At 61.4% G+C, this 13,331-nt stretch overlaps 1 protein-coding gene across 1 annotated transcript in view; it reads right to left on the reverse strand.

The window, feature by feature from the left end:
• Nucleotides 1-13,331, reverse strand: part of RASAL3 (RAS protein activator like 3) — a 31,678-nt gene that overhangs the window by 953 nt on the left and 17,394 nt on the right. Inside the window, 14 exon segments of the mRNA XM_063181957.1 lie at nt 2,187-2,262; nt 3,306-3,442; nt 3,562-3,624; nt 4,886-4,971; nt 4,974-5,004; nt 6,937-7,268; nt 7,271-7,305; nt 8,134-8,237; nt 8,323-8,432; nt 8,435-8,523; nt 9,176-9,412; nt 10,467-10,611; nt 10,935-11,079; nt 11,887-12,444. Of these exon segments, the coding sequence (XP_063038027.1) occupies nt 2,187-2,262; nt 3,306-3,442; nt 3,562-3,624; nt 4,886-4,971; nt 4,974-5,004; nt 6,937-7,268; nt 7,271-7,305; nt 8,134-8,237; nt 8,323-8,432; nt 8,435-8,523; nt 9,176-9,412; nt 10,467-10,611; nt 10,935-11,079; nt 11,887-12,444 (2,148 nt within the window).

Here is a 13,331-nt window from a genome sequence, read left to right on the forward strand (position 1 = left end):
TGAGGGGACACTGAGGGGACATTGAGGGGACAATGAGGGACATTGAGGGGACAATGAGGGGACAATGAGGGGACATTGAGGAGACACTGAGGGACACTGAGGGACAATGAGGGGACAATGAGGGGACACTGAGGGGACATTGAGGGGACATTGAGGGGACAATGAGGGGACACTGAGGGGACAATGAGGGGAAAATGAGGGGACATTGAGGGGACACTGAGGGGACAATGGGGGACATTGAGGGGACACTGAGGGGACATTGAGGGGACATTGAGGGGACACTGAGGGGACAATGGGGGACACTGAGGGGACAATGAGGGGACATTGAGGGGACACAGGGGACACGAGGGGACATTGAGGGGACATTGAGGGGACACCGAGGGGACACTGAGGGGACATTGAGGGACATTGAGGGGACACTGAGGGGACATTGAGGGGACACTGAGGGGACACTGAGGGGACAATGAGGGGACAATGAGGGGACACTGAGGGGACACTGAGGGGACATTGAGGGGACACCGAGGGGACACTGAGGGGACAATGAGGGGACACTGAGGGGACATTGAGGGGACATTGAGGGGACATTGAGGGGACAATGAGGGGACAATGAGGGGACATTGAGGGGACACTGAGGGGGACAATGGGGGGACATTGAGGGGACACTGAGGGGACAATGGGGGGACATTGAGGGGACATTGAGGGGACAATGAGGGGACAGTGAGGGGACATTGAGGGGACAATGGGGGGACATTGAGGGGACACCGAGGGGACATTGAGGGGACACTGAGGGGACACTGAGGGGACACTGAGGGGACACCTTGGTGTCACCCTCTGGGTCATCTTGGTGTCCTCAGTGTCCTCTCTGTGTCACCTCTGTGTCACCAATGTCCCCCCCAATGTCCCCTCAGTGTCCCCAGTGACCCAAATGTCCCCAAATGTCCCTCAGTGTCCCCAATCTCCCCTCAATGTCCCCCCCTCAGTGTCCCCCAATGTCCTCAATGTCTCCAATGTCCCCCCAGTGTCCCCAGTTCCCTCCCAGTATCACCAGTTCCCTCCAGTTCCCTCCCAGTTTGTCCCAATTCCGTCCCAGTCTCACCAGTCCCCTCCCAGTCCCTCCCAGTTTGTCCCAGTTCCCTCCCAGTCCCTCCCAGTTCCCTCCCAGTTCCATCCCAGTCTCACCAGTTCCCTCCCAGTTTGTCCCAGTCCATCCCAGTCTCACCAGTCCCCTCCCAGTCCCTCCCAGTTCCCTCCCAGTATCCCCAGTATCCCGTCCCACTCTCACCAGTTCCCTCCCAGTTCCCTCCCAGTCCCCACCAGTATCCCCAATGTCCCTCCAGTGTCCCCAGTATCCCGTCCCAGTCCCCACAGTTCCCTCCCAGTCCCTCCCAGTTTGTCCCAGTTCCCTCCCAGTCTCACCAGTTCCCTCCCAGTCCTTCCCAGTTTGTCCCCAGTATTCCATCCCAGTCTCACCAGTGTCCCCAGTGTCCCCTCAGTGTCCCCAGTATCCCGTCCCAGTATCCCCAGTGTCCCTCCCAGTCTCACCAGTCCCCTCCCAGTTTGTCCCAGTGTCCCCAGCTCCGTCCAGTCTCACCAGTTCCCTCCCAGTCCCTCCCAGTATGTCCCAGTATCCCCAGTCCCTCCCAGTCCCTCCCAGTCTCACCAGTTCCCTCCCAGTCCCTCCCAGTTTGTCCCAGTCCCTCCCAGTTCCGTCCCAGTCTCACCAGTCCCTCCCAGTCCCTCCCAGTATCCCCAGTATCCCCTCCCAGTCTCACCAGTTCCCTCCCAGTTCCCTCCCAGTTTGTCCCAGTTCCCTCCCAGTCTCACCAGTTCCCTCCCAGTCCCTCCCAGTTTGTCCAGTTCCCTCCCAGTCTCACCAGTTCCCTCCCAGTCCCTCCCAGTTTGTCCCAGTCCATCCAGTCTCACCAGTTCCCTCCCAGTTCCCTCCAGTCCCTCCCAGTATCCCCAGTATCCCTCCCAGTCCCTCCCAGTCCCTCCCAGTCCGTCCCAGTCTCACCAGTTCCCTCCCAGTATCCCAGTATCCCCTCCCAGTCTCCCCAGTCCCTCCCAGTATCCCAGTATCCCCTCCAGTCTCACCAGTTCCCTCCCAGTTCCGTCCCAGTTTGTCCCAGTCCGTCCCAGTCCCTCCAGTCCCTCCCAGTATCCCCAGTATCCCCTCCCAGTCTCACCAGTTCCCTCCCTCTCTCCTCGTTGCTTTTCAGCCTCTCCAGGTCCTTCCTGCGGGAGCCCTCGGCCGCCGTCAGCCTGGGATGGAACGGGACAAACTGGGATGGACTGGGATGAACTGGGATGAACTGGGATGGACTGGGATGGACTGGGATGGAACGGGACAGACTGGGATGAACTGGGATGGAACGGGACAGACTGGGATGAACTGGATGAACTGGGATGAACTGGGACAGACTGGGACAGACTGGGATGGAACGGGACAGACTGGATGAACTGGGATGGACTGGGATGAACTGGGACAGACTGGGACAGACTGGGATGAACTGGGATAAACTGGGATAAACTGGGATGAACTGGGACAGACTGGGATGAACTGGGATGGACTGGGATGGAACGGGACAGACTGGGATGAACTGGGATAAACTGGGATGAACTAGGACAGACTGGGATGGGACCAAACTGGGACAGACTGGGGCTAACTGGAACCCAAACTGGGGCCAAACTGGGACTGTGGGGGAGGCACTGGGATGGGGCCAAACTGGGCCAAACTAGGAACAAACTGGACTAACTGGGACAAACTGGGACTGAACTGGACAAACTGGGATGGGACTGAACTGGGACAAACTGGGTTGGGACCAAACTGGGACGCCAAACTGGGACCAAACTGAGACCTCAAATTGCAACCAAACTGGGACAAACTGGGACGCCAACTGGGACTGGCTGTGCCCCCAAACTGGGACAAACTGGGACCCCAAACTGGGACTGACTGTGCCCCCAAACTGGGACTGACTGTGCCCCAAACTGGGACAAACTGGGACTGACTGCCCCCAAACTGGGACAAACTGGGACAAACTGGGATGGGACCAAACTGGGATGCCAAACTGGGACCAAACTGAGATCTCAAATTGCAACCAAACTGGGACAAACTGGACCCCAAACTGGGACTGACTGTGCCCCCAAACTGGGACCCCAAACTGGGACTGACTGTGCCCCCAAACTGGGACAAACTGTGCCCCAAACTGGGACAAACTGGGACAAACTGGGACCCCAAACTGGGACAAACTGGGACCCCAAACTGGTCCGAACTGGTCCGAACGGGGCCGCGTGTCCCGTCCCACCTGGCGGCCAGGTTGGCGGCGCGGGCGTTGCCCTCGTCCAGCTGCGCCCGCAGCCGCTCCAGGCGCTCCCGGTGCCGCTCCTCGGTGCGCGCCGCCCGCGCCTCCGCCCGCTCCAGGCGCTGCCGCAGCTCCGCCAGCTCGGCCCGCAGCGCCTCCAGCAGCCGGCCCGTGCTGCGGACACCGGGACCGGGTCACCGGGACACCGGGGATAACGGGGATAACGGGTTTGGGGACACCGGGGGATTGGGGACACCGCCCGCTCCAGGCGCTGCCGCACCTCGGCCAGCTCGGCCCGCAGCGCCTCCAGCAGCCGCCCGTGCTGCGGACACCGGGACCGGGTCACCGGACATTGGGGGGACACCGGGGATAACGGGGATAACGGGGGTAACGGGGGACACCGGGGGATTGGGGACACCGCCCGCTCCAGGCGCTGCCGCAGCTCGGCAGCTCGGCCCGCAGCGCCTCCAGCAGCCGCCCGTGCTGCGGACACCGGGATGGGGACACTGGGACACCGGGGGACACCGGGGATAACGGGGATAACGGGGATAACGGGGGACACCGGGGGGATTGGGGACACCGCCCGCTCCAGGCGCTCCCGCAGCGCCTCCAGCAGCCGCCCGTGCTGCGGACACCGGGACCCGGTTACCAGGACACCGGGGATAACGGGGATAACGGGGATAACGGGGAACACCGGGGGATTTGGGACATTGGGACAGTGGGGGACACCGGGGACTGGGGACACCGCCCGCTCCCGCAGCTCGGCCCGCAGCGCCTCAGCAGCCGCCCGTGCTGGGGACACCGGGACCGGGTCACTGGGACATTGGGGGGACACCGGGGATAACGGGGATAACGGGGGTACCGGGGGTTAATGGGGGTAACGGGGATTGGGGACACCGCCCGCTCCAGGCGCTGCCGCAGCTCGGCCAGCTCGGCCCGCAGCGCCTCCAGCAGCCGCCCGTGCTGCGGACACCGGGACCGGGTTACCGGGACACCGGGGGGACACCGGGAGGGTACCGGGGGTTAATGGGGGTAACGGGGGATTGGGGACTCCGCCCGCTCCAGGCGCTCCCGCAGCGCCTCCAGCAGCCGCCCGTGCTGCGGACACCGGGACCGGGTCACCGGGACACCGGGGAGACACCGGGGACACCGGAGATTGGGGACATTGGGGACATTGGGGACCCCGGGGATAACGGGGATAACGGGAGTAACGGGAATTGGGGACACTGGGGGACACCGGGATTGGGGACACCGCCCGCTCCAGGCGCTCCCGCAGCGCCTCCAGCTCCACCCGTGCTGGGGACACCGGGACCCGGTTACCGGGAGGGTACCGGGGGCTTGGGGACACCGGGGACCGGTTACCGGGGACTGGGGACACTGGGCACCGAGTTACCGGGGGCTGGGGGCACGGGGGACGAGGTGACCGGGAGGTACCGGGAGGTGTCACCCAGCCCCGGTCACCTCCTCCTGTGCTGGGGACACCGGGACGGGGACACTTGGGGACACCGGGGCTTGGGGACACCAGGATGGCGTCACCGAGGCTTGGGGACACTTGGGGACACCGGGGATTGTCCCCCCGTTACCTTCTCGAGCGGCCCGAGCCCGTAGAGCTCCCCGGGAGCGGCCGCGTCCTCGGCCAGGCGCTGCCACGGCACCGCGGGCTTGCGGGCAGCGACGCCGACGAGCGGAGCTTCCCCCGGGGCTGCGGCAGCGGGCACAGAGCGTCAGTGCCACCACACCGGGATTGTGGCACCAGAACCCCGGTTAACGTCACCAGAACCCCGTTAGTGCCGCCAGAGCCCGGTTAGTGCCGCCAGAACCCCGTTAGTGCCGCCAGAGCCCGGTTAGTGCCACCAGAACCCAGTTAGTGCCACCAGAGCCCGGTTAATGTCACCAGAACCCCGGTTATGTCACCAGAGCCCTGTCAATGCCACCAGAACCCGTTAGTGCCACCACAGTCCCGTTAGTGCACCAGAACCCCATTAATGCCACCACAGTCACGTTAGTGCCACCAGACCCCCGTTAGTGCCACCACACCTCCATTAGTGCCACCACACCCCATTAGTGCCACCAGAACCCCGTTAATGTCACCAGACCCCCGTTAGTGCCACCACACCCCCATTAGTGCCACCAGAACCCCGTTAATGTCACCAGACCCCGTTAGTGCCACCAGAACCCCATTAGTGCCACCACACCTGTTAATGCCACAGACCCCGATTAGTGCCACCACAGTCCCGTTAGTGCCACCAGACCCCGATTAATGCCACCAGAACCCCGTTAGTGCCACCACAGTCCCGTTAGTGCCACCAGAACCCCGTTAGTGCCACCACACCTGTTAATGCCACCACTGCCCCATTATGCCACCACAGTCCCGTTAGTGCCACCAGACCCTGATTAGTGCCACCACACCCCATTAATGCCACCACACCCCCATTAGTGCCACCAGAACCCCGGTTAATGTCACCAGACCCCCGTTAGTGCCACCAGAGCCCCATTAGTGCCACCAGAACCCCATTAGTGCCACCACAGTCCCATTAGTGCCACCAGAAACCCGTTAGTGCCACCACACCTGTTAATGCCACTAGAACCCCATTAATGCCACCACAGTCCCGTTAGTGCTACCAGACCCTGATTAGTGCCACCAGAACACCATTAGTGCCACCACACTCCATTAGTGCCACCAGAACCCCATTAGTGCCACCACACCTCCATTAGTGCCACCAGACCCCGATTAGTGCCACCAGAACACCATTAGTGCCACCACAGTCCCGTTAGTGCCACAGACCCCGATTAATGCCACCAGAACCCCGTTAGTGCCACCACTGCCCCATTAATGCCACCACACCTCCCATTAGTGCCACCACACCTCCATTAGTGCCACCAGCCCCGATTAGTGCCACCAGCCCTGATTAGTGCCACCAGAACCCCATTAGTGCCACCGCTGCCCCATTAGTGCCACCATAGCCTGGCTGGTGCCACCACACCTCCAATAATGCCACCAGAATCCCATTAATGCCACCAGAAGCCAGTTAGTGCCACCAAATCCCAATCAGTGCCACACACCCCCATTAATGCCACCACACCCCCATTAATGCCACCACACCCCAGTTAATGCCACCACAGTCCCATTAGTGCCACCAGAACCCCATTAGTGCCACCAGAACCCCATTAGTGCCACAGGCTTCCATTGGTGCCACCACACCCCAGTTAATGCACCAGACTCCCGTTAATGCCACCAAACCCAGTTAGTGCCACCAAATCCCAATCAGTGCCACCACACCCCCATTAATGCCACCACACCCTCATTAATGCCGCCACACCCCATTAATGCCACCACACCCCAGTTAATGCCACCACACCCCAGTTAATGCCACCACAGTCCCATTAGTGCCACCAGAACCCCATTAGTGCCACCAGAACCCCATTAGTGCCACCAGAACCCCCTTAGTGCCACCAGACTTCCATTGGTGCCACCACACCCCAGTTAATGCCACCAGACCCCCACTAATGCCACCAGACCCAGTTAGTGCCACCAAATCCCAATCAGTGCCACCGGAGCCCCGTTAATGTCACCACAACCCCGTTAATGCCACCACACCTCAATCCAACTCATCCCGGTGCCACCGTCACTCACCGGGCCGTCGCCGCCCCCCGGTGCCCCCGGTGCCACCCCGGGCGGTGTCACCGTCCCCTCGGCCGCGCTGCCACCCTCGGGCGGGCACCGTGCCCCCTTTCCCTGCGCTGGCACGCTCTGGGTGCGCTGACGTGGCGGCGGCGCCGCGCCGGGACCGGCTCCGGTGTCCCCGGGGGTGTCCCGAGGGTGGCACTGAGGGTGGCACTGGGGTGAGGGGTCCCCGGGGGTGCACCGGGGGTGCACCGTCGTTGTCCCCTCGTCGTGGGCGCGGAGGCGGCGGACGCTGGTCAGGGATTGGCTCTTGAGGAGGGGGCTGGGCTTGGGGACGTCGAGGGGGCGAGGAATCCCGGCCTGGGGGGCTCCGAGGGGCTGGGGGACAGACAGACGGGACAGGGGGGACAATGGGGACAATGGGGACAGTGGGGACAGTGGGGACAGTGGGGACAATGGGGGCAATGGGGGCAGGATGGGGACAATGAGCAATGGGACAATGGGGCAATGGGGACAGTGGGGAGAGTGGGGACAATGGGGACAGTGGGGAGGCAAGGGGAGTGGGGACAATGGGGACATGGGAATGGGGCAATGGGGACAATGGGGAACATGGGGACATGGGGAATGGGCAATGGAAGGGACAATGGGACAATGGGGACAATGGGGACATGGGGACAATCGGGACAACGGGGACAATGGGGACAATGGGGACGATGGGGACGATGGGGACAATGGGATGGGGACAATGGGGACAATGGGGACAATGAGGGGTAATAGGGACAATGGGGACAATGGGGACAATGGGGACAGAGGGACAATGGGGACAATGGGGACAATGGGAGACAAGTGGGGACAGTGAGGGGACAAATGGGACAATGGGAGGACAATGGGGACAATGGGACAATGGGGACAATGGGACAGTGGGGACAATGGGGACAATGGGGACAATGGGGACAATGGGGGACAATGGGGACAATGGGACAATGGGGACAGAGGGACAAGGGGACAGGGGGACAGGGGGACAATGGAGATCACAGAGACCCCAAACCCTGGTGGACCAGAGGGACCCCAAACCCTGGTGGCACCAGATCCATCTGCCAAGCCCAGACAGAACCAGAGGAACCCCAAATCCTGACACCAACGTGTCCCCGCTGTCCCCCAGATGTCCCCAGATGTCCCCAGATGTCCCCAGGTGTCCCTCAGTACCTTGTCCCCGCGGTGGAGCTGAGTTGGACGGACACGGGGACAGGTGTCCCCTCCCTGATGGCCCTGAGGATGGTGGGCAGCGGCTCCAGCTCCTCCTGCGTGGCCTGGAGGACACCACGGGGACATTACTGGGTGGACCAGGAGGTGACACTGGGGACAGAGGGACGGTGGCGGTGGTGGTGGTAGCACCTGGTCGAGGCTGGAGAAGATGTCGCAGAGCAGCAGGTGGAGCGTGGCCAGCTCCAGGGCCAGGTCCACCACGCCGTCGTAGGTGGCCATGTGGGCGCTGGCCTCGGGGTGGACACGGCGTGGAGGAACTCGGTCATGGTGGCCCAGTGGTGCTCCAGGAAGCCGTTCATGAAGGTCATGTAGGGTTCCTTGTCGCCAAACCTGGGGGCAAGAGGTCATTGTCATGGTCAGGGTCACCACCGTGGTCATGGTCGCTTGGTCCGCCATCACGGTTGGGGTCACCGCCATGGTCATGGGTAATTGTCATGGTCAAGGGGTCATCATCATGGTCACATGGGCCACCATCATGGTCATGGTCAAGGGGTCACCACCATGGTCATGGGTAATTGTCATGGTCGTGGGTCATCATCATGGTCACATGGTCCACCATCATGGTCATGGTCAAGGGGTCACCCACCATGGTCATGAGTTATTGTCATGGTCGTGGGTCATCATCATGGTCACATGGACCACCATCATAGTCAAGGGGTCACCACCATGGTCATGGTCAAGGGGTCACCACCATGGTCTGGGGTCATTTTCATGGTCAAGGAGTCATCACCATGGTCATGGGTTATTGTCATGGTCGTGGGTCATCATCATGGCCACATGGTCCACCATCATGGTCATGGTCAAGGGGTCACCACCATGGTCATGGGCCACCATCATGGTCTCGGGATCTCCACCGTGGTCATGGGTCACCATCATGGTCAAGGAGTCACCACGATGGTCTGGGGTCATCATCATGGTCACGGGTCACCATCACGGACAAGGGGTCACAGATCACACGTGGAACGTCTCCGTGGTCACCTACGTGGTGAAGTTGGCCAGGTTCTGGATGACCTTGGCCACCAGCGTGAGGCTGCGGGCGGTGGCCTCGCCGGGGTACTCCTGGACCAGGCCGAAGAGGCTGGGGGACATGATGGCCGGGCAGAGGAACCTGAGGAACAGCGAGGCCGACACCAGGCGCCGGCCGATGTCCTCCTTGCCGCGCGCCGCGCACGCGTCCCACCACGCCGAGAACACCTCGGCCAGCTCCGACGGGAAGGACCTGCCCGGGGACACCGTGGTCATGGGGACAGGGGACACGTCAGGCCACCATGGGGTGGTGGTGGCATCATGATGGGGGCGGGCATCAAGGGGTTTTTGTGGTTGTGTGCGTGTGGAGGCCACCAAGCTTGTCCCCACGTTCATCCTGATGTCCACCCCAATGTCCATCCCCATCTCTGTCACCCATGGTTGTCCCCAAACTTGTCCACAGGTCCATCCTGGTGTCCATCTCCATCTAAAACTTGTCCCCAGGTCCATCCTGGAGTCCATCTCCATCCCAAACTTGTCCTTGGGTCCATCCTGGTGTCCACCTCCATCCCAAAATTGTCCTTGGGTCCATCCTGGTGTCCATCCCCATCTCTGTCACCCATGGTTGTCCCCAGATTTGTCCTCAGGTCCATCCTGGTGTCCATCTCCATCTAAAACTTGTCCCCAGGTCCATCCTGGAGTCCATCTCCATCCCAAACTTGTCCTTGGGTCCATCCTGGAGTCCACCTCCATCCCAAACTTGTCCTTGGGTCCATCCTGATGTCCATTCTCATTTCTGTCACCCATGGTTGTCCCCAATTTTGTCCCCAGGTCCATCCTGGTGTCCACCTCCATCCCAGAATTGTCCTTGGGTCCATCCTGGTGTCCATCATCCCTGTCCCCCATCCCTGTCCCCTTCTTGTCCTCAAACTTTGTCCCAGGTCCATCCTGGTGCCCATCCCCATCCCTGTCCCCAAGCTTGTCCCCAGGTCCATCCTGGAGTCCATCTCCACCTCAAACTTGTCCCCAGGTCCATCCTTGTGTTCATCCCCATCCCTGTCACCCATGGTTGTCCCCAACTTGTCCTCAAGTCCATCTTGGTGTCCATCACCATCCCTGTCCCCAAATTTGTCCCCAGGTCCACCCTGTCACCCGCCCCAGGACGGTGACAATCCCCAACCCCTGGTCCCCATCCTGCCCCTGATCCCACCACCATGTCCCAGGTTCTCCTGGCCCTGGTGCCACCCTGGTGCCACCCTGATGCCACCTCAGATGTCCCCAGGTGTCCCCGAGGTGTCCCCACTCACTCGGAGCCGTCGGTGATGCGCCTCAGGGTCTCCTCGCACACCTGCCGCAGGTGCTGCTGGTGCTCCGACAGCTCCAGCCCCGAGATCTTGCTGGGGTCCACCTCGAAGCTCTGCTCGGAGCTGCAGAGCTGGGCCACCACCTCTCCTGGGGACAGGAGACAACCCGTGAGGGGACTGAGGGGTCACCAGGGTGGGGATGGATGGGAGGAACCCATAACACGTCCTCATGGGTGGTCAAGGATGTCCTACAACCCATGATGGGACTGAGGACCCACACCACACCGATGGATGGGAGGAACCCATAACACGTCCTCATGGGTGGTCAAGGATGTCTACAACCCATGATGGGACTGAGGAACCCACACACCACACCTCCACAGATGGTCAGGGCTGTCCCACCACCCCCAACGTCCATCCCACCCACGGTGTCCCCACCCCCCAGGATGTCCCCATGTCACCTGGACGTACCCAGCGTGTCCTGCAGGTACTTGGCGCCCACCAGCTTCATGTACTCGTCGATGGCCTTGGTGGCCAAGGTGTTCTCGCGGAAGATCAGCGCCTCGTGGTCGTCCAGGCGGTCGAGCTCGGCCACGCCCAGGTCGGTCAGGAAGGACTGAGGGGACAGGTGGGGACGGTTTGGTGGCATTTGGGACACCTCAAGGGTTTGGTGGCATTTGGGACACCAAAAGGAGCAGGGCGACCATGATGGGTCTTCTGGCGTTGTTCTGTGGTGTCCTAACTCATTCAACGCAACTCAGTGCAACCCAAGCCAACCAAGTCAACTCAACCCAACCCAACCCAACCCAAACCATCAAACCCAACCCAACCCAAACCATCAAACCCAACTCAACCCAACTCATCCCAACTCAACACAACCCAACCCAACACAACTCAACCCAACCCAACCCAACCCATCCCATCCTCACCCAACCCAACTCATCCAACCCAACTCAAATCATCACATCCAATCTTCACCCAACTCATTCAACCCAACCCATCCCATCTTCACCCAACCAACTCATCCAACCCATTCCATTTTCACCCAACTGAACTCACCCAACCCAATTCAACTCAACCCATCCCACCCCATCGCAATCCAACCCAAACCAACTCAACTCATCCCATCCCAACCCAACCCATCCAATCCAACTCATTCAACCCAACCCAACTCATCCCATCCTCACCCAACTGAACTCATCCAACCCAACCCAATGCATCCAACCCAACCCAACTCATCCAGCCCAACCCAAGCCAACCCAAGCCAACCCAAGCCAACCAGTCCAACCCAACCCAACCCAATCCATCCTGACCCAACTGAACTCATCCAACCCAACCCAACGCATCCAACCCAACCCAACTCATCCAACACAACCCAACCCAACCCAACCCAACTCATCCATCCCAACCCACCCCCACCCACCTTGGCCTTGCCGGTGCTCTGCAGCACGCGCACCAAGGCGCCGGCCAGCTCCTCCTTGTGCCGCGCGGCGATGGCCGGCTCCAGCCGCCCGCACAGCTCCCGGTAGTGGAAGGTGATGAACTCCGCCAGCTCCTTGTAGCGCACGATGGGCAGCACCCTCACCTGCCGGTAACGCCCGCGCAGCCGCAACGCCGGCGCCGGCTCGGCGGCGACGCCGGCGCTGCTCAAGGTGTACCAACGCTCCAGGGGCTGCCACGCCGCCAGCTCGGCCAGCGGGATGGTGACGGAGGCCACCGGGTGCCACCCGGAGGGGTCATCGTGGTGGGGGTGCTGGTGGTGGCACAAGGTGACGGTGAGGGCGCGCGCCGGCGGCAGCGCGGCCAGGTGGAAGAGCTCGCCCCAGAAGAGTTGGCCGTCGTCGCCGGGCGGCTTGGCCGTGGTGCGGGCGAAGACGGCGCCGTCCAGCTGGAGGTGGCAGCGGAGGGCGGCGCCGCGCGGGAGGTGGCGGCCCTCGAAGAGGGACAGCGACAAGGAGAGGTCCAGGCGCTCGCAGTTGTCCTGGGGGGGGACAAAGGGACAATGGGACATGGGGACAGTGGGGACAGGGGGACAATGGGGACAAAGGGATGGACAAGGGGACAATGGATAAGGGGACAAAGGGGATGGACAAGGGGACAAGGGGACAGGGGGACAATGGAGAAGGGGACAAGGGGATAAGGGGACAAAGGGACGGGGGCAAAGGGGACAAAGGGGACAATGGGGGACAAAGGGGACAAAGGGATGGACAAGGGGACAAGGGGATAAGGGGACAATGGAGAAGGGGACAAGGGGAGAAGGGACAGGGGGACAAAGGGGACAAGGGGACAATGGGATAAGGGGACAAAGGGGATGGACAAGGGGACAAGGGGATAAGGGGACAATGGAGAAGGGGACAAGGGGACAAGGGGGACAAGGGACAAGGACAATGGGGACAAGGGGATAAGGGGACAATGGAGAAGGGGACAAGGGGACAGGGGGACAAGGGGACAAAGGGACAATGGGGACAAGGGGAGAAGGGACGGGGGACAAAGGGGACAAGGGGACAAAGGGGATGGACAAGGGGACAGGGGGACAAGGGGACAAAGGGATGGGGGATAAGGGGGCAAAGGGACAATGGGGACAAGGGGAGAAGGGACAGGGGGACAAAGGGGACAAGGGGACAATGGGGACAAGGGGAGAAGGGACAGGGGGACAAAGGGGACAAGGGGACAATGGGGATAAAGGGAGAAAGGGACAATGGGACAAAGGGGACAAGCGGGATGTGGGTGGAGGTCGTGGGGACAAGGGGACAATGGGATAAGGGAGAAGGGGAGAAGGGGACAAAGGGACAGGGGGACAAGGGGACAAAGGGACAAAGGGATGGACAAGGGGACAAGGGGCAAAGGGACAATGGATAAGGGGACAAT

The sequence above is a fragment of the Melospiza melodia genome (assembly GCF_035770615.1).
Source record: "Melospiza melodia melodia isolate bMelMel2 chromosome 17 unlocalized genomic scaffold, bMelMel2.pri SUPER_17_unloc_2, whole genome shotgun sequence".
Classification (NCBI taxonomy): domain Eukaryota; kingdom Metazoa; phylum Chordata; class Aves; order Passeriformes; family Passerellidae; genus Melospiza; species Melospiza melodia.